Source organism: Lynx rufus, unplaced genomic scaffold (assembly GCF_022079265.1).
Source record: "Lynx rufus isolate CCGP_SWC_20201006 ecotype Redwood Valley unplaced genomic scaffold, mLynRuf1.p SCAF_1, whole genome shotgun sequence".
Classification (NCBI taxonomy): domain Eukaryota; kingdom Metazoa; phylum Chordata; class Mammalia; order Carnivora; family Felidae; genus Lynx; species Lynx rufus.
The window spans coordinates 97,580,990-97,606,206 of NW_025814823.1; the positions used below are offsets into that span (position 1 = coordinate 97,580,990).

Here is a 25,217-nt window from a genome sequence, read left to right on the forward strand (position 1 = left end):
TAAGGGGCATTAAGGAATCTACTCCTGAAATCATTGTTGCACCATATGCTAACTAACTTGGATGTAAATTTAAAAAGAAGTTAAATAAAAATGAAAAATAAAAATAAAATGAAAAAAATGTGGTGTTTATGATTTTTCTCTTTATAGCCTAAGTTTCACTCTAATTTAGCTAGACTTTTAAAACATACTGTTTGACACTTAGGTATCTTTCCTTAGTGCTTTGAAATTCTCTTTCTTTTTTTTCTTTTGATTTTTATTTAAATTCCAGTTAGTTAACAAACAGTGTAATATTAGTTTCAGGTGTACAATATAGTGATTCAGCACTTCTGTACATCATCTGGTGTTCATCCTGCCAAGTGCACTCCTTAATCCCCATTACCTATTACCTATTACCATCCCCTCCCCCACTCTAGTAAGCATCACTTCCTTCCCTGTGGTTACGAGTTTGTTTCGTGGTTTCCATCTTCTTTTTCTCCTATGATCCTTTGTTTTATTTCATTTCTTTAAATATTTTGTCTTTTCTTTGTTCCTTATTAGACAGGTATTGGAACATAGAGGTTTCTTTTATTTTTGTTTTAGCTTTCATTTTATTCATTTTTCCTTCATTTCAGGAGAAATCCTAGCTTTGTTTTCCAGACACTAACTCATTCTTCAGCAATGTCCTTTTATTTAGCCTATCTGAGTTTGTGTTTTAGAAATTCTGTTTTTCATTTTTAAGATCTCCTTGTTGATTTTAATAGCCACTTTTGTTTTTATAACTTACAGTCTTTATTTCTTAATTGTTTTAACCTCTCTGAGTATAAAGCACATTCTGTAATGTTCTGGTATATCTGCTTCCTTAGGTGCAGGTCATTCACAGAGTTTGTTGTTTCTTACATGATGTTACTCTTCCTTTGTGTTGATTTTTGATTGTTTTATGTGCTTGAATTCTCTCATGAGAGTCTAAACTTACTACTCTGCTTATGTATTCCCAAGATAGCTTCAACTTGATATCTTTGGCCTTCGTCCTCCAAGAGTTCATTTTCTTGTCATTGAGTGTGGCTTTATTTTCATCAGTATATGTTTAACTTTTTTTTTTAATGTTGATTTTTGAGAGAGGGAGAGACAGAGCATGAGTGGGGGAGGGGCAGAGAGAGAGGGAGACAGAATCTGAAGCAGGTTCCAGGCTCTGAGCTGTCAGCACAGAGCCCAATGTGGGGCTCAAACTCAAAAACCTTGAGATTATGACCTGAGCCAAAGTCGGATGCTTAACCAACTGAGCCACCCAGGCGCCCCTCTGTTTACTTAGTTTTAAGCTTAAAGTGCCATTTACTTGGAGAAACTTATCCTGACTTCCCAAATTGTGTGCCATGTTACTCTGTTTTGCTTTTATAGCCCTGTATGCGTAGATTTTGTCTTTAAAAGCAATATATAAAATGATTTGTGTCTGATACCTCCACCAGACTGTAAATTTCATGGAGACAGAAACCACATTTTTAATTATATCCCTGGTACCTGGTGCATATACCTGATGTAACCTATCCTGATGTAGGGCTGACTAGCCATTAAATATCACACTGAACCTACACTGACTTTCTTTTCAACTAGATAATCTTGTTTTGAAATTTGATTGAATAGTTGGTAGTTTGTGGTCAATATGAATTTAGTTTTCTCAATTGTATGTATTCTGTGTCTTTCACTAAATACTTAAAACATCACATGTGTTTTAATTTAGAAAATTTGCACGTTTACACTCAAAGGATACTTGGTTTTAACATAACACTAGACTATAGATAACAGTACTTTAGATCAGTAATAACAGTATAACTAATAAATTTATATTTAAGATACCCTAGAAGTTAGATCTAAAATATGGAAATAATACATATGAAATTCATTTTAGATCATTGTATGTTATGTTTACTGTTTTATTATATTGTTATTGTAAATTATTCTTATTTAAATGTTTTCTTCCCGTAGTTCATTTCAAACAAATCAGTTTACTGGAATGATGTATCAGACAGTATTACTTCCCCATCGACATTCTTTGAAAACAGGAAGCTTAGACGAAGCAGTAACTCCTAATACAGCACCAGCACAATGGCCAGGTACAAATAATTTGTGTATATATATTTTTATATGTAAATAAAATATATATATAAATATACATATATTAGTTTTTTCTCAGCCTTATTGAATTAGATGAGGAAAAAGTTCATTTGGCATAGTTTTGCTGTATGTTAATAACTGTTAACATAACAGTTAACATTGTTAGAATTGATACCACTTGAGTATTTCCCATTCGTTATAAGTTATGTAGTTACTTAACATTTGTATTTCCTTAGCCATTTTACTAAGATAACTCAAATGTTTTGTTATCACTTTTTATACTTTGTTATAATAGGAGATCATTTGTCATGGCAATTAAATTTTGTCTTTCAGATTTATAGATCTTCATCATTTCTCTAAGTTGAACAGATATCTCAGTGTTTGTGCATTAACTGTAATAACCTCTACTAGTCTGTGAATTAAAAACTTTTAATTCTGATGTAATAAAGTTTTTTATAGTTGATTTTTTTTTTTATTTATTGTCATTAGTAGCTATGTTTGTTGTTTGTCCTAGGCATAACTTCCCTGATTCGACTTTTGAATTCTTCTGGCGAGGAAGCCCAGTCAGGGCTTACAGTTTTACTCTGTGAGATTCTCACAGCAGTGTATCTTAGTCTCTTCATCCATGGCCTGGCGACACATTCTAGTAATGAACTATTTCGGATTGTGGCCCATCCTCTAAATGAAAAAATGTGGTCTGCTGTGTTTGGTGGAGGTGCTCATGTTCCCAGCAAAGAACAGACACACTCAAAACCTTTACCTGGTTAGTTTTTCATCAGTTTCATTTATTTATTTATTTTTAAGACTGGAACTTTATTTATTCATCTGAATGATAACTTTGTCAAGCGTAATGACGTTTTAACTTATTCACACAAAATTCTTATTACAGACCATTTTCTTAAAGCATGAACAAATAGTTTTATGGTGAAAACGCAGTATGAAGTTTCTGGTGCAGTTTCCAAACTTTACGATACTCATGCACCAGTGATTAGAACTGTCTAATGTAATTTTCTTAAATCTTTTACTATTGAAATTATCATTTGTTTTGAAATATACTGTAACTGTGGTCTTTGTTCTATCCCAAATACAGATTCTCTCTTCTTTCTTTGGCAGGAAGGCACTTTGCTATGCCTAGCCCCCACCAGGTAGTGGTATTCTCCATGGAATGTGTGGGCTTTACCAAAGCTCTTTCAGCCATCAGTTCTCATAGCCCTCCCAGTCTTGCAGGCAAGATACTAGCTTTAGAAATAGGCTTTTACAGTTCAGCTTGCTTTGTGTTTTTTTGAAGGGGTTGGGGTACCTTGGGCCCATTTTATTTTGTTTTGCACTTAACAGTAGAAAATTAAGAAATTTCCTTTATTTAATCAAGCCATATTTTTGATTTAAAACAATGATTAGCCTTTTAGAAACCACAATCTGCTCTTAAATTGTTTTGATGTTATCTATTCCTTACACTCTTAACATAATTTTAAATGTGTAGAAATAAATGTCAGTGCTAATCATGGTAAATCAGACTATGGCTTGAAATGACTGAAAAACATTTCAAATTGGCTGCTTTATGTTTTGCATACTATGATTCTGGCCATTAGGGGATTTGGATTTCTAAGTGTTCATAATACCAGGAAAAGTAAATATTTTAAACAACTGTATTCCTATTTCTAAACTTTCTAATAGTAAAACTCTATATATTGCATCTTGACCTGAAAAGAATCTTCATAATGCTTTCTACCTTTCTGTTAAGTTTTCTTTTTGTAATTTATTAGCCTGTGTGTGTTAATCTTAGTTTTCAAATTTTAACAAATATTTTAATTTTTATAACCTGTTTTCTAATTTTTAAAGAGTAATTTCTCATGCTTTATTTTTTATATGGACAAAAAAAAAGAAAAAGACTTAACTTCTCATGAAACTTGCCTGGGAATATATATACTTCAGATATCTGAATTCAGTTAAAGAAAAACCTTCAAAGTCTAAGAGGGGGGTATAAGATAGAGCTCTACTGAGATAAGCATTAAGCAAAAATGGTTCACTAATTCAGAACTAATTTAATGTGTTCTAAGAGAAAATTACTTAAAACTTTGATCTTATTAATGTGAAATGTTAAAAAGGAATAAATTCTAGCTATGGAATGTCCAAATACCTGTAAAAAATTAAAAATATTCTTACCAGTCACTATGTCTCAATTCCGACCAGTTCTTCTGAGCACAGATGTGTAAAGAACCTTACTCAAAGTCTAATAAGTTCATTGTTTAACCAGGTTTAGTTTTTCGTGTATACAAATACCATTACTTAAATTATCTTAGAGGTACCATCATAAACTGTATTTCACCAGTCACTGAAGTAAGTAAGTAAGTAAATAAGTAAGTAAGTTATCTGCATACTTACTGTATCTGCATACAAAAATTATCTGCATCTGTATATTTAATCCCTTGGATTAGGACTTGGTAGCCAAATAACACAATACTTAAAATATGTAGTTCACTTAGTAGTAGGGCTGGATATAGCCTTATCCAGATTATGTGATGCTTATCTGTCTTTGAGAACCTAGAAACTCTTCTAAATCAATCATTGATGTAGCTTAGTACTAGAAGAGGTATTTAAAAGTCACCATTTGTTTTCCTTCTTCTGGTCTAAATTCTAACTTTAATTTTCTTTGCACTAATGGTGTCATGAACTAAATTCTATTTCTCTGTACAAGTCTTTTATATACTTAATGTACTAATTCTTTTAGCGACAAAGTTTAAAACTATGACTAAGTTTTGTAATGTGAGAACATGGTAGATGATTTCTATTAGAGTTTAGCTTGGCAGGTCAGAATTCTTAACAAAAATGTTATGTAATAAATCAGTAATTTATTTTTTAATCAAATTTAATTTTGCAAATTCCACATCATATGTTAAAGATTCATTTTTTTGTAATTAAAACTAGTGTAGATGTATGTTCATGGAGTTTGGAATTTTTTTGTTATGGTTAATTTTTAAAGTAGACAATCAGGTAAGCAATAGCAAATTTCAAAAAATGATTTTTTTATGCTAACAGTTAGAAATCCATACTTTTGCTTTTTATTGCATATTATAAAGCAAAACTATTTTATTTGAAGAATTTTTATTGTATTTTGTAGTAATATTTGCAGTTGTGAGAACTGTGAATTTTTACCTTGATAAAATTTTAGTAATGATTTTTTATGTCTCCAAATTGAGGCATGAAATAAAAAATGAGTATTTTATTTGTAAGCCTGTTTTTTTTTAACTATGAGACTGCTAATGATGTTTTAGACATTTTAAAGTGTGTTTTTGCCTTTTGATTATTTATGTTAAATACAGATCAGAAAATCCAGATGTTTTACTTTTTCCCCCTCCAACTTGTATCAAAATAAAAGTTTTGTATTCAGTATTTAGTGATTGATTATACATGTCATTGCTATCCTTCCTTTAGCAAAATATACAAAATAGCAGCATTTCTTGACAAGAAAAGGTAAGACTTGAGCATTTTAAAATAGAAAACAGCTATTTAAAATATAGGTGAATATGCCAAATCCTTTTAATTGACTGTTTAAAAGTAGTACCATGGGACAGTTACCTCTAGATTTTTTATTATATAACCCTAGTGACAAAACATGCTTAACTAAGTCCTGCTTGGTTATGCTTAACAACAATGTGTGTACTTACTTATTTAAAATACATGTACTCTTTTGGGGCGCCTGGGTGGCTCAGTCGGTTGAGTGTCCGACTTCGGCTCAGGTCATGATCTCACAGTTAATGGGTTCGAGCCCTGCATCAGGCTCTGTGCTGACCGCTTGCTCAGAGCCTGGAGCCTGCTTCAGATTCTGTGTCTCCTACTCTCTCTGCCCCTCCCCCATTCACGCTTTGTCTCACTCTGTTTCTCAAAAAAAAAGTAAATGTAAAAAAAAAAAATTTTTAAATAAAATAACATGTACTCTTTTTGATCCAGATATTAAACAAATTTTGTTTTCTTCTTCCCCTTACCACTTAGCTCCCATGTCTGCTCCCCTTTTCACCCCTCCTTTTTTTTTCTTTCCCCTAATGCTTCTGCTTTCCCTCAGCCTCCTTCTCACTCTTCTTCTCCACTCTCCCTCTACTCCTTTCTTCTTTTGCTTCTCTTCTTACCCTGTTTCTCTTCTCTTCCTTTTTTCCCACCTCTACTCATTTAAAAAACTCAATGTAAGTAGTGGATTTACTTACTACTTACTTAGATTTTATTTCCATATTCCATTGAATCACTTTGAACACCAACCACCTTGGCGACTACTCGCCCTGTGATTTGGAGATAGATCACTACTTTCTACTAAGGTAGTTGTTTCTTTTTTTTTTTTTTTTAATGTTTATTTATTTTTAAGAGAGAGACAGAGACAGAGTGTGAGCAGGGGAGGGACAGAAAGAGAGGTAGACACAGAATCCGAAGCAGGCTCCAGGCTCTGAGCTGTCAGCACAGACCCCAACACAGGGCTCAAACTCACGAACCATGAGATCATGACCTGAGCCAAAGTAGGATGCATAACCAACTGAGCCACCCAGGTGCCCCATTCATTGTTTTCTTTTTATAGATGCTTATGAAGCAGGTGCAAGGTAATGATCTGAGGAAGACCTTGAGAGTCAGTCTTTCTAAAATATGGAAAATACCACCTGTCAGATATTTTTTTAGCATTAATTTTTTTTCTTTGAGAATTAAGAATTACCTTAAATTTACTACTCTTTTAATCTCCTGTTTTGGTCTTTTTCTTTTAAGAATCTTTGAAGTTTACCTGTAAAATCAAGTTTTACATATAATTTTCAGAATATTTGATTTGTGTTGCCATATGTTTGTACTTCTCAAACTTTTTGCCTAAAGTGGATGCTAAAGGAGAGTGAATACATATCTCTTAGGAGATCTCTTCCACTGAATTATCTTGCCAAAAGTAACAAATAGATTTTAAATCTATTTTATCTTGAACGTACATGACTTTTATCTTCTACATATCTTTGTTTCTTTCCACTGAAATGTTTTAAGTCATTATTTAAGTTACTTACCTTCATCCTACCACCCCTTAAACTTTGGAGCTAAATTTGAAGGTCCAGGACCTTCAAGCCTCCTAAAGCTTCGTTGCACTCTCTGGCACACTCATGAATAGTCTCATGGATAAGGTTGCCTTAGATTGAGGAGCAAGGAATGAGATCGTTCCTGCTGGTTACTTTGAGGTCAGGTTTTAAAAGAAATAACATTTAAGTCTAGGTTTAGAATATTAATTTTGTGTCTGATAAACAAAAAATGTTAATCTTATTAGCTGCCTTCTGTTTTGATTTTAATCAAAGCAATATACGTGCATGGTAGCAAATCTAGTAGTCCAGAAGAATTTGTGAAAAAAAGCAACGTTGTCTTTCTTACTTCTCTGTGCCTCCTAGGTCCATTCTTCAACTGTAACTTCTTTAGCCATTTCTCCAGTTCTGTTGTGAATTCTTTTGGGAGTCATTTCCATATTCCAAGAAAACCCCTGCAGAGTGAGGATAGGGGTTCTTAAGAGGGAAGGAAAATATATTTGCGTGCTCAATCCGCTATCTTGACTTTAAAAGTATTTTTTTCTTTCAAGATTTTATTTAAATTCAAATTAGTTAACATATAGTGTAATATTAGCTTCAGGGGTAGAATTTAGTGATTCATCGCTTGAATATAATACCCAATACCCATCACAACAAGTGCCCTTTTCATTGCCCATCACCCATTTATCCCATCCCCCCCGCCCACCTCCCCTCTAGCAACACTTAGCTGTTCCCTATAGTTATTAGGCTCTTAGGGTTTGCCTCCCTGTTTTTATCTTATATTATTTTTCCTTCCTTTCCTCTATGTTCATCTTTTTGTTTCCTAAATTCCTCTTATGAGTGAAATCATATGGTATTTATCTTTTTCTGACTGAACTAAGCATTTGCTTAGCATAATACACTCTAGCTCCATCCATGATACTGCAAATAGCAAGATTTCATTCTTTTTGATGGCAGAGTAATATTCCGGGGTGTGTGTGTGTGTGTGTGTGTGTGTGTGTGTGTCGCACGTGCACGCACACACACATGTACACACCATATTATCGTTATCCATTCATCAGTTGATGAACATTTAGGCTCTTTCCATACTTTGGCTATTGTGAATAGTGCTGTTCTGAACATTGGGGTTCATGTGCTCCTTTGAATCACCATTGTTATACTTTTAAAACGTACTGTCTGTGAATCCAAAACAGCTAAGAAATATATTTTAAACATTTATGTTAGTGCATGAACGGTAGTTTTTCCTTACCCACTTTCTAACCTCTTTGTATTTCTTATAATTCATAAACTCCATATCCAACTTCGTTTTCAATTCTCTCTAATACTGTTTTTTGTTGTTGTTTTTTTCTTCTGTTACTGGTAAAGTATCCATTTACTCTCTCAGTAATAGAATAGTAGAGTCAGTTTTTATCCAAGGAGTGGCAGAGATCCTTGATATTTATTAGCATTTTCAAAAGTAAGCAGCCGAGCACTCAGCCACTATAGGTAGTCTCTCTTGGTACTTCACGACTACTCTAACCCCGTGTGATTAAGCATAAAGTTGCCTTAGGTCTTGCTGTAATTGAAGGGAAAGGAAGGAGCATCTACACTAAGAACCAGCTACGTGTTATTTCTTGTTTGCTGGAGGCACTGCTCAGGTCCTTTTGTATTTATAGCATTTGAAATAACATAACATTCAGTACTGTGAATTTGTTTGCCATTTTTTTTTCTGTCCTTGTTCATCAAAAATATTTTAAGAAGTAGTTTTATACTTCTGGCATTGAGTCTGTAACTTCAAACATTTACCCCCAGTGTGTGGTGACTTTCTCATTTTCATGTCAGTATCTGGGCTCCCCAGGCAGTACTTCCAAAGTTTTTTCTTTCTAAAAATCTTCTTAGGTTTTGCTTTAAAAACTCTGATTTTTTTAATCCCGTGGCCATCTTGGCAAAAATGTGTTCATTTAGCATTGTTTGTAAGTTTTATTTTTCTAGAGATCCTTTACGCTTCTATGTTTATATGCCTTCTGATCTAAAAACAAAATTAAAAAGCAAATACTAATGTTAAAGTCAAATGATAAATTTATTTTAAACCACAGCATTAATTTTTTGGAAGGTAAAGAATACTTTTATATTCTAAATTTTTTACTTGATCAGAATTTGGTAGAACCACTGTTGAAGCTTTAGAATATATATAAATGTATGCAACAGATATATTAGAAGAATGATCATTGAATATCAATTGCTTATAAAAACAAAAAAATGACACATTTTAATCTGATGGTTCGTTTTAAAATCATTTGAAAGGTTATGTAATAATCATAGCACTTTTTAGCAATCTTTTGGAATTTTATTCATTTTAGTTTCCTTTTCTCTGAAATAATGAAATTAGTCTGTTAAACTCAGCTTGGCTGTAGCTTGATGTGATGCATGAGCATGCTGTTTATGCAAGCTGAGTAGCTTCCAACAATAAAACAAAATTGTATTACAGAACAAATATTTGCATTCCTTTGGGAGGTAAGTAAATTCTCACTGAAACCACTGAAGGAGGATATTGGGGTGTGCCTGATTGTGGAGTTGTTTGCCTGTTGATTAGGCCTGTGCTTCTCTCTGGGAGATCCTTGGTTCTCTACTGGTGATTTGCATCTCGTGACTGACTTAGTATTTGTCAAAGATTTGTGTAACTTGTTTTTCTTTACTAAGGCCCTTAATACTCTAAAGCAAAATACTAAAAGAATACTGTTAAATGTTTAGAAGTTAAAACAACAAAGATTGCATTTTCTCCCTCGTATTTGTTATTGCACTGACCAGAAAATTCCATATGTAACCCATTTCCAGAAGTCTGAGTCAACTTAATTAAGTTCTTACATATTTGAATTTTTTAAATATTTTCAGTGAAAACATATAGTTTTGTATGGAGATAAAAGGCCAAGGGATTACTAAAGAACCTCCTAAGTGAATTTTTGCTTTCAATTAACATTGACATCCCATGATATTCTTGGTCTTCCATGGTATTCTTAAACACAAAGTAGAGGGATATAGATAATTTTCTTTCATGATCTTAGTTCCATTGTGGACTCATTTATAAGTGGATATTATATCCTATTACCCACATATGCAATAGAAAAGTTAACATTCAGAGAATGAGAGATAAGTTGAGATAAAAGCAAAGATTGCTGTTGATGGTGATTTTTGTCTCACTTCTATTTTATTACCTTACTATTATAATAATTCACTTTTGTGTGTGTGCTTATTTGTAACGTTAAATCTTATATAAAGATAGATGAAGTTAGTACACTGGAAATAGTGCTTACTTGAATAATACTTTATTTTTCTTTTTATTAGTTTCTTCACTTGTGGAAGAAGGAGAGAAACAGAACAAACGTTTTAGGCCATCAAAAATGTCTTGCAGAGAATCTGCCCCACCAACCTCTTCCTCGTCACCAGTCAGCCAGGACTTACTGACAGTCAAAGAGAAGTTCATCCCGCCAGAGCTCAGTATCTGGGACTATTTCATAGCCAAGGTAATAAAAGTGCCACCCAGAACAATACTTATGCAGTGAAATGGAAATGAAAATGTTTAAAATAATTGTAATTGCTGCTGCTTCCAAGTATTTTCCCACTCTGATTTAGAAATTTTCATTTTATCAGGCTGCATAACCAAAAAAAAACACAAAAAAAACAAAAAAAACCCTCAAAAACATTTGGCCATTTCCAATCAGTTAAGGCAGTTCTTTGATAAGTTATGATTTCTTTATTTTAGACAACATAGTTCTAGATGGAAAGATAAATTGGTAAGCACCTTAATGCTAATGTACTTGATTGTAATTAAGAAATCAAGATTGCTAAGAAGCCACAGGGCCATTCCTGCTGTCGTTCCTTTTCTGTCCTACAGACAGTCCTGCACTGTTCTCATATACACATTATAGTTACTTGGTCCTTCAGTAAGTAACATGAGTCCCTCAACAACATGGCTTAAAGTTTCCACAATATATTAACTGTGAATAACTGCATAAAGTACAAACCTCCCTGCTGGCTCCTCAGTCCACAGTTCAGTATGGAAGTAACAGATGTACCTCATGTTCAGTGACCAATCACAACAGTTCTTTCAAAGTCTATTGGTGATTAGTACCTGTTAGTTCATATGCAAACAGAAAAGTGTGCTGCTGTCTTGGCTCCCATGATGAACTCAAGTGACATTTTCTAAAGTTGCATAATCACAAGAGAGAACTGGCTCACAAAGATGGAAGTGCAACACAACAATGAAAGGTGGTAGCACTATAAGTGAAATTCAAATCAAATATAAATGAAGTTGTGGAAAAAATAGCTAATTGTGGGATCTCTGACATTACTGTCATTCGAGAGACTCTAGTGCAACCAGAAGACTTAGGGGAGGCTGACTTGTCAACACGAATGAGGAAAGTGTGACAAAAATATGACCATATTCTAGAGATAGTGAAATTGGCAAAAACAAAACAAACAAAAAAAAAAAACAATCTTCATGTTAGAGTAACTCCGGGTAATATTTCACAACGTTGAAGGTGCGAAGAAGAAAATGTTGGAAGCTGATACAAACTTGGAAACAAATATGATGACGATTTGCCAATGATTAGAAAAGATGTTTGCTTTGTATCCTAAATTACAGAGTTAGAATGCAGGGACTATTCAGAGTACTCTTGATAAATTTTTTATAAAGACATAAAACACTTAATTCTCAATATTTCTAATATTTTAATTACAGTGTTCTAAATAAATATTTTTACTATTTTTTCATTTCCTTATACATTTATTGCCTACCATAAGTGTTCTTAATGTTTTGAAAAATATTTTTTATAGTCATAGAATATTTGTAATTTTTCCTTTGTTTAATAAAATCGCCTTGGAGCACCTGGGTGGCTCAGTCAGTTAGGCATCTGACTTTGGCTCAGGTCATGATTTCAACGTTGTGGGTTGGAGCCCCTCATCAGGCTCTGTGCTGATAGCTCAGAGCCTGGAGTCTGCTTTGGATTTTGTGTCTCCCTCACTCTCTGCCCCTCCCCCACTAGTGCTCGCACTCTCTCTCTCTCTCTCAAAGATAAACAATAAAAAAAATGAAGAAACGTCAAAAAAAAGAAAAAAATTTAAAGATTGCCTCACAGTGACTTCAGCTTGCATGGTTGTTTTCACATTCCTGTGCTACCATGCACATGCAGAAAAGGCCTGAATGTATCTTCTCCTTTTCCTATGATCAGCCCGATCCCTAACATTCTCAACTTCCAGATGTTCTTAATATTTTGTTGTATTAATTGACACTGAACTATTTTCTGGTGACACCAGTCCCTCAGGCACGTTAAGCGTTAGCTTTTATTTTTCGTTTATTGTACAATGCGTGGGCTAAAGACAGGTATTCGTATCTCCTTGTTCCTCATTGCCTTTTACAGAGTCATTCATTCATTCATTCAGCAAATGTTTATTGTTGCTATGGGAATATATATATGTCATCTTCATTTCTGAAGCACAGTTTGAGTTGATAAAGGATTCTTGATCAGCACGGCCTTCTTTAACTCTCTGTGTTCCTGGACCTTGTTAAATTTCTGGCTGCTCTGCCCTTGTCCCACTTTATATCATAGCCTCAGGCTAATTGAGATGTTAGCCTTTCCTAGCTATTTGGTAATGAGATCTCTGTCATTTTTGACTGTGCCATTGGGGTGGGATTTTTATTAAAGTGTCAGCCCTTCTGGCCATGCAGCAGAGTTCTCAATCCTCACGGATGCCCTGCTGGCTCTAGTGGACCCCTGTCACACAGAGTGGCAGGGGTGGAGTCACAGAGACCCTGGCCAAAATGCCAGGTGCTTCTCTGTGTGTTGTATATATTGATCAATTTCCAGTGTCTTTTAAAGGACCTTTTTACAACATTGTTCAGTTTTCCTGTTGCTTTCTGGTGAGAGGACTTACGAAGCTCCTCACTCAGCTCTTTCAGAAGTTCTGCCGTCCATGCTATTTCTTCACCAGGCTGCCCTAGACCAAAGTAACTTCAGACTTCCCACATCTCCTCCTCCGTCCTCACCCTTAACTAATGCCCTCATCTTACAAGTCATTAGAAAGGTAGAATCGCACAAAACTGTCACTGTCCTATCATGAAGCTATAACTACATCTTATTCCTTCCTTCTGTTATTATGGAAGAAGAGTCCTTCTTGTCACAGGCTCCATTTCTGTTCTGAATCCCCGTCGTGCTTTCCTGTCTACTCTTCACTATGTTTTCAGTTCTCTTGTCTCTACAGGCTGCTTCCCATCGGGACAGAAATGTGCTCTCCGGTCTCCCATTCCAAGTCCTGCTTTGATCCCCAGACTTTTCTCAGCTATTACCCCATTTCTCTGCTTCCCCTTATCATTCAACTTTTCAAAACTGTACACACATTTTTTTTCCTATTACCTTAGGTCCCTTTCATAGTTCCCCACTGTGCGACTTCTGACACAGCTACCCCTCTGAAGCTGCTGTTATTGAGATTCAGGGGGCATCCTTGTTGTCCCATGTAACTGAAACTTCTTTATCATCGTCCTATTTAAATTCTTAGCAAAATTCAACACATACGACCATTTCCTCCTTTGAAACACTTTTTAGTCTTCTTCTCTTAATGCCAATCTCTTCTGTTTTTTTCCCTAGCCTTACTATTTATTCTTTTGTGGTCTCCTTTCTTTGTCCTTCCTTTTCTACCTGATCTATAATCTTAATCTTATTCAAGATTTGGGTTTTTGATACTCACTTTGTCCACTACTTCCCTCTCAGAACCAGAGCTCCCTCAATTTAGTAGATGGCATCTTCATCCTAATAGTTGCTCAAGCCAGAAACCCAGAAATGGTCTTTTTTCTCTCTGTTCCTTGCTCTTCGTATTTATTGGCACATCTGGCAGTGCTTTCCCCCAAATACACCATCAGTATGTTATTTCTCTCCATCTTCATCACCTGTTACCACGTTGTCGAAACCTGACCTCTGTGCTCTAGAGCCGAAACATACCGTGAAGACAGAGTTTGGGGATAAAGAGGAACACTGGTTTTAATGCTTTGCCAGGCAAAGGAGGCTGAAGCAGGCTAATGCTTTCAAAGCTGCAGATCCACCTGTAATAAAAGGTTAAGGGTGGTTTTAGGAAAATACAGGATCTGGGCAGTTTAGAGAACAATCTGGTACATATGCCAGGCGGGTTGTTCATGTTTCTTGACTACCTCAGGCCCGGCCATCCGAGTCTCGTTACTGGCTATGCACCGAGGTCAGGGAGATGTCCACATTGATACCAAGTTCATGGAACAAAGGATTCTACAGAACAACACATGAAGGGAAGAGGGAGGCTTCAAGAATGAGGAAGAGAAAAATTTGTTCAGTTTAAAGGCAAGCCTTGCCGAAGCACTAGTGTGTCCATCTTAATTCCCATCTGCCTTTATGTTTCTGTAGCGGTTTCATCCAGACTGTCAACTCTTGCCTTAGTTACTGTCTCCGTTTCTACTCTTGCCTTTTGAGTTTTGTCTCATAAGAGAGGGGCATTGTAATAGTCTTAGAATGTAAATCTCAATACCTGTCCTTTCCTTAAAACTGACTAGTGACATTCCATTACCCTCTTGACTGTGACCTATAGACACCCTGCCCCACCTGTCACCTACCACTGTCTTGAGTGTTCATCGCAACACTTACCCTCCTGCATTAGTGGCCTTCAGTCAAACTACTTTCTTTCTACACCAAACTCTATCCCGTAGGAAAACCTCTCTACCTACTCTTTCCGCTGCTCAAAATGAGCTTTTTTTCCCTCCTGATCTGTGGCTTACTTCTTGTCCTTGCAGTCTCACACGCCACTTTTCAAAGAGGGCTTTCATGATGAGCTCATCTCTGTTCTTGTTGCTCTTCTCCATCCCAGCCATCCTTTTGTGTGTGTGTGTGTGTGTGTGTGTGTGTGTGTGTGTGTATACATATATCACAACTACATACAGTTTGTACTTCCTTTTCTATTTTTTGCCATTTTTCCCCCTAAAATGTAAGCTCTTTGAGTTCAGTGACTGTGTATATGTCTCAAAAATTCTTATAGCAAGTATACTTTTTGATGTGTTGATACTTGATGAATTTTTTGTTGAATGGCTGAATTAATAAAGAATTCTGTCAAGAGAAGTCAGAGGCATAGAATGTCAGAAAAGAAGCTGCCAAATACTGGTTACTTTACTTTCTTACAATGAAGTGCCTGAAAATGAGATAAATTGTTAATATTAGACTCTGTCATTGAACGTTTTAAATCAGGGAGTTGAATGATAAATCCCGTAACTTTTTTTTTTTTTTTTTTTTTTATAGCCTTTTCTCCCTCCTTCCCAAAGTAGAGCAGAGTATGATTCAGAAGAGAGTCTGGAGAGTGATGATGATGATGATGATGTTTTAGCTTCTGATTTCCATCTGCAAGAGCATTCTAATTCAAATTCATATAGGTATGGAATATTTAATTTTAAGTTTCTTTTTAAAAATTTCTCATGGCTTATATACATAATATTTTTGAAAATAATTCATGTAAAATTAATAGCTCATTGAATTAAAACACCTAAGTCAAATTTCTTTAGATGAAATTGTTAGATACCTTTCTTTAACAATAATTTCACAGTTTATTTATTATGTATGAATCAGTCCTCACAAATGCTATCAGACTATTCCTTGCCCTTTGCTCCCTGAGATACACAAATCCCACTGTTTTAGCCTAGAAAACACAATATCTTTTCAGTGTAATACTAATGCTCTAACATGTCAGTGATTTTTGTCTTAAAAATGTCTTCCCCATATTATAAAAATCATAAATGTTCAAAATGTTCATCCTCAGCTCCGAAGCTGCATTATCCTTACATGCATGGATAATGGTGTATTATCTTATCTCTGTTGATATGTTGTATATGTCTGAAAGGTGTATACATTTTATTAAGACATTGTATGTTATGGTATGATAGAAAAATAGAAATTTTCCACAAGCAGTAAGTAGGATATTAGGGAAAATGAAGTAGTCCTTTATCAAAAGGAAAAATTATGAGATTTTTACTTACTAGTATACTGTTGTTGATTTCCTGTTGACCTGATTTTGTTTTTTGAATACACAAAATATTTACATGGCTCAGAAGTCAAACTGTATAATTTAATAACAACAAAAACAAAACAACCCAATTTAAAAAGCGCACAAATGACTTGAATAGATGTTTTTCCAAAGCAGATATATAAATGGCCAATAAGCACATGAAAAGATGGTCACTATCACTGATTATTAGGAAAATGCAATTTGAAGCCACAGTGAGAGTTCACTTCATACCTCTTAGCATGACTGCTCTCAAAAAGAAAATAGCAGTGTTGGCAAGAATGTGGAGAAATTGGACCCTTTGTGCCCTATTGGTAGAAATGTGAAATGGTAACACCACTGTGGAAAACATTATGGCAGTTCTTCAGAAATTAAAAACAGAATTACCACATGACTCAGCAATTTCATTTCTAAGTATATATACCCTAAAGAATTAAAATAAATAAGGTATTGAATAGGTATTTGTACAAACATGTTCATGACAGTATTATTAATAGTAGCCAGGGGGTAAAAGTACTAAGTGTCTGTTGACAGATGAATGCATAAATAGAAATAATAGTATATACCTACAGTGGAATATTATTCAACCTAAAAAAGGATGGAAATTCTAACACATGTTATAACATGGATAAACCTTGAGGACAACATGCTAAATGAAACAAACCAGTCACAGAAAGACAAATACTGTATAATCCCACATATGAGATACTTAGTAGAGTATCATAGAGTAGTCAGATTCATAGAGACAAAAGGTCTCTATGAATGGTGGTGGCCAGGGACTAGGAGAAGGGGGAAATGGGGGAATTGTTGCTTAATAGAGATAGTTCTAATTTTGCAAGATGAAAAGAGTTATAGAACTAGGTGGTGGTGGTGGTTGCACAAAAATATGAATGTACTTAATGCCACTGAACTAAAAAATAGTTAAGATGGTAAACTCTGTGGTATGTGTATTTTACCGCAATTGAAAGTAGTAAAAAGCCAGTACTCTAAGAAATAAATGTGTTTCACTTTAAGAGAAGCTAATATTTCTTTTTTCAATTAAAAATGCAAAAACTATATAAAAATGTGAAATCGGAAGTGTCACATTTCTGTCTTCCACCCATTTCCTCCTCTACACCCATTTTTATTAGTTTCTGTTTTATCTGCCTTTTTGCAAAATAATCGTGTGTGTGTGTGTGTGTGTGTGTGTGTGTGTGTGTGTGTGTGTGTGTGTGTAAAATCTTATTTCCCTGCTTTCTTACATGGAAAAGCATACTGTGTATAATGTTCTATAATTTGCTTATTTATTAATACATACTAGAGTTTATTTCATATTAATACTTTGAGATCCTTCTTCATTCCTTTTTTATGGCAACTGTTTTTTCTGTGGTTCAAAACCATAGTGTTTGAACCAGTATTTTCTTGGTGGATAATTGGTTGTTTCTGCTCTTTTGCTATTTTAGATAAAGCGGACATGAGTAACTCCATGCATATATTGTTTTGGTTTTGGGAAAGTATATCTGCAGACTAGATTCTTGGTGGTGAAACTGTTGAATTAAAGAGTGGTATACTCTTCCAAAACCCTAAGTAAGTTTTTAACACATCTCCTGTTTTATTTTTAGTTGGTCATTGATGCGCTTGGCAATGGTGCAGTTGGTACTCAACAATTTGAAGACTTTCTATCCCTTTGCAGGTCACGATCTTGCAGGTAATAAATATCTTAACATGAACTAATGCTTTTGAATTACTATTTTGTATTTTTTTTTCAAATAGTGGAGAAAAACTTTAATAACTTACTATTGTAGAAGATAGGTTTCTTTTAATCAAACCAACCATCTATAAATATTTTATATAGGTGCCCTTAGGAGGACATCATCTAAGAAAGCTGGGGATCTGAACCTGATGTGATTGACTGTATTGAGACTTTATTTATAGCTGTAGCCAGGTGTTGAGGGATTTAATAGCAGTAGACACTTAGAAAACTAAGCACGTGCAAAAACTTATTGATTATTAACTCCAGGGGAAGAAAAGATTGTACAGAAAGGTACATGATAGTATACCACGTGGCTCAGCTATGATCTATATTTATAAATAGATATAACAAGTTAAACCTGAAAACATTAATTTAACCAGAAATTATTATGTGACTATATTGCAGTGATGGAGAGACCGTTTATTTTTATGTTCCATAGTAATAAATTAGTACGTCATTTCTAAAATTGAAAAATCATGAATTCACAGTATTATCCTGTTACTTAGATCTTCAGAGGTAAATAGGAATAGCTAAAAGTTGAAAGTAGGGCTGCCCAGGTGGCTCAGTTGGTTAAGCATCCGACTTAGGCTCAGGTGATGATCTCACATTTCGTGAGTTCAAGCCCCGCATCAGGCTCCGACAGTTCAGAGTCTCGAGCCTGCTTTAGATTCTGTGTCCCCCTCTCTCTTGGCTCCTCCCCCGCTCACACTGTCTCATTCTCTCTCAAAAATAAATAAACATTAAACAAATTTTAATAAAATAAAAGTTGAGAGTGGAATGAGGAGTCATGTGAATGAAAGTTTACAGAACTAGAAAGTGTTGAATTTACTGGTAAATATTATTTAAGGTTTTTTTTCTTTACTTTCGTGTATTATTTTAATTTTCTAAACAAGTTTTAAATATACCCATATAGATTTGGGTATGTGTGTGTGTGTGTGTGTCATATACATATACATACATACACAACACACACATACACTGTATAGAAATATATACCATAAAGATATTAAATGTTAAAAGCTATTATTTTTTCCTCTCCAATATATTTTTATAATATGCAGGTATATTTTTTCTTGTGAAATTAAAGCCAGAGGCAGTAATTGATATAGCAATCAATACTTTATATCATAAGTCATAAATATTATTCCAAGTTATACTTGTAAAGCTATGATATAATTTCAACTTAGATTTCTCTTTTTTTTTCTGTTGCTAAGGGCCACCTAATAATGTTGAAATAAAGATTCATTACATCTTTTTTTTTTTTTAATCCTGTGGGTTTCTGTGCCCACCTCTCTTCCACATCTCCTCTGCCAAAACGTGTCTTCTCTCATTCCTACAGTTGAATGTAACATTTTACTGCAGAAGACAAATGTGGGTCATTTTTACTTTCTCTTTTTAGAACTTCCAGTTAGTTCACCACTTTGTCATGCGGTTCTGAAAACTCTTCAGTGTTGGGAACAAGTTCTTCTCCGACGACTTGAAATCCATGGTGGGCCACCTCAAAACTATATCTCAAGTCATACCTCTGAAGAGAGTGTGTCTGCAGGCCCTGCAATTCTCCGCCATAAAGCTTTGCTGGAACCTACAAACACTCCTTTCAGGTAGGTTTTCCTATAGATCCTGTTTTTGAATTTTTTTTTAATGTTTATTTACTTCTTTTTGAGAGAGCGAGAACAGCACAAGTGGAGGGGGGATGGGCAGAGAGAGGGAGACACAGAATCCAAAGCAGGTTCCAGGATCCGAGCTGTCAGCTCAGAGTCCTACGTGGTGTTTAACCCCACAACTGCGAGACCATGACCTGAGTGAGCTGAGTCAGACACTTAACCAACTAAGCCACCCAGGCGCCCCCTATGGATACTGTTTTTACGTCAGAATGCTATCAACTAGTAATTTAAAAAAAGTACTTAAGGCCTTCTGTGTCTAATTTGCAGTTCTTGGCTCGTATCTGTGTCTTTGTTAGATGTATATTGTAGGCCAGAGGTTACCAAACATTTCCTGCAAAGGCCTAGAAAGTAAATATTTTAGGCTTTGCAGACCCTAGAATCCTTGTTGCAGCTCTTAAACTGCCATTGTACAGTGAAAGCAACCATAGACAATAAGTAAACAAATGGTCATGGCTGTGATCCAATAAATTTTATTTTTGAAAATGAAAGGCAGGCTGAGTTTGACCTGTGGGCCATAGTTTACTTCCGCCCACTCTGGAACAGTGCCCTTCAAAATATTTAGTTAGCAAACTATTTTACTGTCCGTGGGGAGATGAAGCATTTGCACCAAAAGGTAAATCGATGCAGTGCTTGTTTCATCAATAAAGTCTTGCTACCAAATGTTAACTGAATTAAACTGTACTTACAAGCTTAATTATACAGTTGATACACATTATTTCACAAGTTCTTAACCATAGTGAGCATCAGTAACAGTTCGTGGGCTGATATGTGTCCTCAGACACTTGGAGTAGCTCTGCCTCTAGATCTCTTCCAGGAAGTCTAACTATTTTGGTAGATCTTCTGTTCCTGGGGGTCGGAAACTGCAGCTTAGAGCCAAATCCACCCCTCCTCCTGCATTGTAAACAAAATTTTATTGGATTACAGCCACACCCTTTGATTTTAATATTATCTATGGGTGGTTTCCTTCTTCAGTGGCTGAGTTGAGTGGTTGAAAGACCATGTAGCCTGAAAGCCTAAAATCTTTACAATCAGGTTCTTTAAGAAAAAGTTTGCAGACTGCTGCCTAGATGATGTGATCTGATTCTAGTTCATTTATTATTATAAACATTCTTACAGCACCAAGGAAATGTGGTCAAGTTAATCAGAAATCTCCAAAGTGTATAATTAAATATCCTGTCTCTGTAGATCCAAACACCATCTGGCACTGTCTGTGAAGAGACTTTGGCAGTATTTGGTGAAGCAGGAAGAAATTCAGGAAACTTTTATCAGAAATATATTCACGAAGAAAAGATGTCTAAATGAGGTCTGTATAAGTTAAAACCTTTTTTTTTTTTATTACTGAAGTCTTGTTTTATGTACCTATAAAGAATAAGTTGTATTTTACAACCCACTTTTATACCATAAACGTATATTATGCAGTTAATAAATAGATACAGTAATAGAAAAGGAGAGAGAACGGGTCACTATTTTCTGAAGTCAATTTAAAGTAACTAATTCAGATGTATTTGGAACTTTTTTTTCCTAAAAAGGTACTGTTTGAGTGAAGATTGTGTATCTTGTTTGGTGTGCTTTGAGTTGTCATGATTGCCATTTTAGGAAATAAAGTCGAATTTTCCCATGATTTTCAGAATGTGATCATTAAAAGAAGTTATCTTAGAAGTTTTATTGAAACTAGGTTTGTATACTGAGAACATTTCAAATATGTACATTTTCTTTTTATTCTTTCGATTATGCTTCTTAGTGAATTTTGTAAGTGCAGTTTATAAATATACTGTGGTTAATTATACTTTGATGTTATCATTATGATTATTTTTCACATTTAGTTCAGTGCTTTAAAAAGTTCCATTTTGATGCTATGGAGAATTTGCACCTGAATGTAGATTAACATGTTGCTTCCTTTTCTGTGACAGTATTGCTATTTAAAAAATACCCCCTAAACTCAGTGGTGGACTTAGTGATGACACTAATTCCTTATGTCCTCATGGACTCAAGACCCTCAGCTGGTGTGTGGATCGTATTTTGAGAAGCACTGAACTAGTCTGAAAGCAAGTTTTGTATGGTTCTTGAAGTGGGGGGAAAAAAAGAAGGTATTTCACTTGGAGAAATAAGGAAGTAGAACGGCTTTTTTTCCTGATTTTTTAAAAAAAAATTTTACTTGAGTGTAGTCAACATACAATGTTACATTAATTTCAGGTGTACACCATAGTGACTCAGCATGTTTATACATTAAAGTGGCTTCTTACTAGACAAGTTAGCAAAAAGCAAGATGGCATATAATAACCTTAATGAAAAACAGAAAAATTACATAGATCTGATGGGCTCTCGGTTTAAGCACTATTTTATAAGAGGCAACTGCGGGTGCTGATACATAGCATTCACCTGGTGATGCAAATATATTTGAATTAGCCAAGCCAGGAAACAAAATACATAATTTTTTGCAACTTAGAAAACTTGTGAAATATGTATCTTAGGATAACATTGAAATCTAAGCCAACAACAGGTAACATAGAATAAATAAAAGTAGTTTTATTTAACTTTCCATAAGATGTATCTTAAATATTTAGTATATGAATTACCATTAAACAGTTCAAGAAAATTTTGGGATAAGTAAAATTAAAAATGTACTGGATCAGAGACTAATTAATTAGGGTGTGTTCATTGGTGAGGTAATGTTTCTGATTTTATTTTAAATATATCTTTGCCTAAAATAATGTATTACAAGTTAAAGCATTTCCATAATAGTGAATAAAGCCCTCCTTCTTTATACACTTTATACCTGCTTACTGTGGAAAAAGTATGTTTACTGTGCTTGTTATTTCTTGGGTTTCTCTGACCTACCTTGTATAGGAATAGATGTACAAAATCATTTTTTGTACAAAAAATATACAAAATCATTTTTTAAAGATCATGGCCATATTTGATTAATATAGTTGTAAATATAAAAAATATTTCTCTACTGCTGATATAGGGAATTTGGAATATAGGTATTTGGGAAATTAAATAATTCTCAAAACAAAATAAAAAATTGTTCACCACCAGATTGTCTAGTTGAATCAGGAAATAGAACCACTAAGGGAGGGGAGTAGCATAACTAAGCCAGATACATGAGGAAGAACAGCAGGGAAATGAGTACAACTACATCTTTTAAATTCCTTTGCTGTTTGAGTTTTCTTTCAGAGTTCGATGATACCTTAAGAAAATTTTAATTTTTTTGTTAGTAATTAAATGCATGCTTATGAATGTTGGACTGAGAGAAAGCTTTATAATTAGTGAGCTAAATGTTTTCTCTGAATTTTAGGGGGTTTTTTTCCCTCAAAATTAATTTGGAATATTTTAACTGGTAGATCTTATTTACTTAAAACTTGGCATCATTAATGGTAGTTACTAGAAATTAATTGCTACTGCATTATTGTTTTATTCTTCATGTTTTATTCTTCACTTTTTAAAAATAGTGACATTTTGATAAAGGGAATATGAAAATGAAAACTTTGTATGGTGAACCACAGATGGGATGGAATTAAGTAGAATATTAACTCTATAAAGTTAGTATAATGTTTAATCTTTAACTGGCAAGTTGATTAGCTTGTTCTTGATGTTAACAAAATTATCTTCCATGTCTTTTTTTATAAAATGATGATTGTATTTAAATAGTTTCAGTCCACGTCACTGTGACTTTTCATATGGTTAGGAAATAGATACATGACAGGCTCTGTATTTTGGACGGGAGAATTTTGAGATGGTTTCTTTATTCCTTATGTGTGTGAAAATGAAATTTTCTCCATCTGATGTTTAAATCCTGGTGTATGCTCAGATCTTTTCTTTCCCTATACTGCGTTTTTAAAATAAAAGATCTTTCCTTTTTATACTTGGAAATTGAATACAGATGGCTGCAAATGAACTATATCTGAATGATCCCCAGCCAGAAAAAAATACTTGACAGCTATCATCTTTGTCCTTACTTTGTTTTTCTGTTTTCGTTCATTTTCTGAGAACCAGAGGTCTTGAACCAGTTTTTTCTAATATCCCCTTTTTAGCAAGATGTGTGCCTCCAAGCAGTTTATTATTTCTGGCTAAATCAAGAGAAGGAGAGAATTAGAAACCTAGAAATTAAAAGTTTCTAATCAGGAGGTTTTCCTGAGGAGTGAGGTACCATAATGGAGACAAGGCATAGTAGCAGAACAATTTGACTTTAATTTTCAGCTGAGAGTACTGTGGATCAGTAGCTCTGAAATTTGTAATATTAAGAACTTGGGGCTCAACTTTGCTTTAATGTCAACATTTCAAAATAAGTAAGTTAAAATTTCTTGCAAGGGCAAATAAAATTTATGGTGGTGGTTAATGAGTTCTGAGGGATTCAGTTTTGCCCAGCCTTATCCATGCACCTCCACATGTGCTTCTTTTAAGATGTATGAACTTGAAAAATAACAACTCAGTCCAGTGTTGTTTTCTAGTAAATTTAGTTTAAAATATTATAAAAATATCCCCGGTATTTTGCATGTTATATCTCGTCTTTACTCTTTGTCATGTGGTTATTCTTTCTTGATGAAGTCATTAGAGGACAACTGTGAAACCATCAAAAATTCTATGATGGAGGAGCCAAACATCAATAAGGTACAAAATATCATTCAACTAAAATGAGAAATTGCATTCTTTCACAAGAAAAACACATTGTTTGCATTTGAGTTTTGAACCGGACTTTGTTTCCAGTGCAAGTAAATTATTGTTCCCTCAGATTATTCTTACTTGATTTCAGTAACTTAAATATGCAATCATAAAAATTGTTTCTGTTTTGTTAATAAGAGAATGCAATTTTAAAGAGAGTTGAATGTAACCTGTTTTGGCTACACATTTTTTTGAGCAAATGCTATTGAAGTTCTTAATAAGGTGTATTACAATAGCCATTGTAGAATTGTAGCAGTATTGTTCTGTTTTACAAGTGTCATTTTGGAAGTTAACAATGTCTTCTGTGATGTTAGTTCCTTAAAATATATCAGATGCTAAATGTAGCATTTATTGTGCTGGTAGGAATGGCACATAGCACAATGCCTTGTATGTAGCAATTTCTGCTAACACTTGAGAACAGAGCAAGAATGGTAGGAATTGGTGTAATCATGAAATAATCTCCCAAATGTTCTATGATCATATATTCAAATGTGAGTTTTATTAAATTGACATTTAACTCACTCATGTGTTTCTTACTCTGATTTTAAGACCATCTCAGCAAAGTAATTTTTAGAGGAAGACTTTCTTGAAGATAATTTTTTAAGGTTACTAATTCCCCCTGCTAATTCTTTCCCAAAGAAATTCTTCTGGTTAAAATAAGAAAAATAATTCTGTATAATTAATAAAAAAGACTGATTAGCTGTCAAGTGTATAGTATAACTCAAGTTTGGCAAAATAAATATATTTAGTCCATACTTTGTAAATGTCTAATGGCCTTTGGCAATTTTGAAAGAATATAGTTGAAACTTTTAATCAGTTAACAGTAATTCCTTGCCTAAGTTATCATTAATTACTAGTCTGTACATTATCATGAAATCTCATCCAAATATTTTAATAAATATTAAATATTTATAAATATATTAATAAATTTAATATAGCCATCATATTACATTCAAAGGTAGTCCTTCTGTGTGTTTAGTTAACATCAACAATTTTTGG

At 34.2% G+C, this 25,217-nt stretch overlaps 1 protein-coding gene across 2 annotated transcripts in view; it reads left to right on the plus strand.

Moving 5' to 3' along the window:
• Positions 1-25,217, plus strand: part of DMXL1 (Dmx like 1) — a 135,531-nt gene that overhangs the window by 76,402 nt on the left and 33,912 nt on the right. The window contains exons 27-34 of one of the 2 annotated variants that reach the window (XM_047083709.1): positions 1,960-2,087; positions 2,603-2,851; positions 10,440-10,618; positions 15,404-15,534; positions 17,762-17,847; positions 19,292-19,493; positions 20,742-20,859; positions 24,105-24,167. In XM_047083709.1, coding sequence (XP_046939665.1) covers positions 1,960-2,087; positions 2,603-2,851; positions 10,440-10,618; positions 15,404-15,534; positions 17,762-17,847; positions 19,292-19,493; positions 20,742-20,859; positions 24,105-24,167 — 1,156 coding nt within the window. The remainder of the gene's footprint in view (positions 1-1,959; positions 2,088-2,602; positions 2,852-10,439; positions 10,619-15,403; positions 15,535-17,761; positions 17,848-19,291; positions 19,494-20,741; positions 20,860-24,104; positions 24,168-25,217) is intronic. The other variant, XM_047083718.1, reaches the window with a different exon arrangement.